This window comes from Stegodyphus dumicola, chromosome X1 (assembly GCF_044657685.1).
Source record: "Stegodyphus dumicola isolate Sdum_Otavi_A_Nest chromosome X1, ASM4465768v1".
NCBI classification, from domain to species: domain Eukaryota; kingdom Metazoa; phylum Arthropoda; class Arachnida; order Araneae; family Eresidae; genus Stegodyphus; species Stegodyphus dumicola.
The window spans coordinates 136831126-136832844 of NC_140780.1; the positions used below are offsets into that span (position 1 = coordinate 136831126).

The 1719-nt window shown below is 32.6% G+C and overlaps 1 protein-coding gene across 1 annotated transcript; it reads left to right on the plus strand.

Annotated features, from left to right (window-relative positions):
* The first annotated feature begins 606 nt into the window (after positions 1-606).
* On the plus strand, positions 607-1182 carry LOC146993274 (deoxynucleoside kinase-like). The gene has a single exon (XM_085808189.1). The coding sequence runs from the start codon at positions 607-609 to the stop codon at positions 1180-1182; it is 576 nt and encodes a 191-aa protein (XP_085664315.1).
* Positions 1183-1719: the final 537 nt, after the last annotated feature.

Sequence of the window (1719 nt, forward strand, 5' to 3'; positions counted from 1 at the left end):
GGAACTCAAGCAGCCGGAATTCGATAAATTGAATTCGATCCACGAAATAACACTCTTAAAAAACAGTAAAGTTTTATTCACATCGAGTCGGCTGGGAAAAATTTCTGAGAGCCGGAAAAAAAATTCTGTGGCTCAAATTAGATATGAAAAAAAAAATATCCCCCTTTAGTCTGAAAATTGATGTCTCAAATTTTTTGAAAACACAAACCGTGACTCTATCTTACATTGGATGCAATTAGAAAAATAAATTACCCCCTCTTTTCTTCCGAAATTGATGTCTTCAATTTTTCACCCCCCCCTTTTCTTCCGAAATTGATGTGTCTTCAATTTTTCAAAAATTGAAGACATCAATTTCGGAAGAAAAGGTTTTTTTTTTTTTTTTTTTTTTTTTTTTTTTTTGTCAGGAAAATTTTCTTCAGGCCCTTAAAGTTTTTTCCCAGCCAACTCGATGGACAAGATAGGATTTAGTTCTTTCTAGAATGGACTCTCGTCTGCCTATTTAAACCCTCTACTATTGGAATAGGTGAGCCAAACGTTTACATTTAATAGCAAGAAGGATACTCTCGCTTTTTAGGCGATTTACCCGTAACCCCAAAAAATAAAAATATGAAGCAAATGATTGTGTGTATAGATAGTTTAATTGGAGCTGGTAAATCCAGTATCATGAAACGTTTAAAAAGCAACTATCCCTGTTTTGAAGAACCCACTGAAAAATTTACGCTTTTATCTCATTTCTATGATCAACCTCAAAAATACCAGAAGGCTTTTCAATTTCAAGTTTTATTATCTCAGTTTGATCAGAAAGAAAAGTTTAAAGATATACCTGGTCTTATCATTGTTGAACGTTGTCCCTGGACATCGAGACACGTCTTTAGCGAATTGTTATTAGATAAATCGACCATGGACATTTACGATGAATTATATAAATCCCTGACGTACGATGTGGATTATTATATTTATTTACAAATCGATAGCTTGGAGGCATACAAACGAATACAGGTGAGAAATAAATCCGAGGAACCTAATATTACATTAGAATATCTCACCAAATTAGAAAATCAATATAAAAAAACTTTACTTAAAGAAAAAAATGTTTACCTTGTTGATGCACACAGAAGTATAAATGAAATGGTAAAGGGTATTCGGAAAATTTTACAGTCACTCTCTAGTTCCATCCTGTAATTAAACGGGTTGCTTACAAGTCACATATAGAATATTGACGATATTCCAAGATGAAAAATGTTGACACACTATAAAAAAAAAAAAAAAAAAAAAAAAAACACCTTCTTTTTCGTCCGAAATTGATGTCTTCAATTTTTCAAAAAATCTGAGACATCAATTTTCAGACTAAAAGGGGGGTATTTTTTTTTTCCTACAGTCAATCCACAAGAGAAGACTCAGTTTTTAAGAATGGAGTTTCCTTGATCGATTTCTTTCTTTCTACTTGCTATTATTTCAAGAATGACTCACGGTTTGTTTTTCGAAAGGGTGAGACATCATTCCCAGACAAAAAGGGGAGGTCATTAATTTTTATCATGTCTATAAGACATGATAAAAATTGACAAAAAGTTTTTTTTTTCATATCTAACTTTCAGCCAGAGAATTTTTTTTCCGGCTCTCAGAAATATTTTCCCACTGGACTGGATGAATAAAACATCCCCGTTTTTTAAAGAATGGTCTCACTGTTAACTATTTCAGCATTCGACGTTTCGCGTCCAA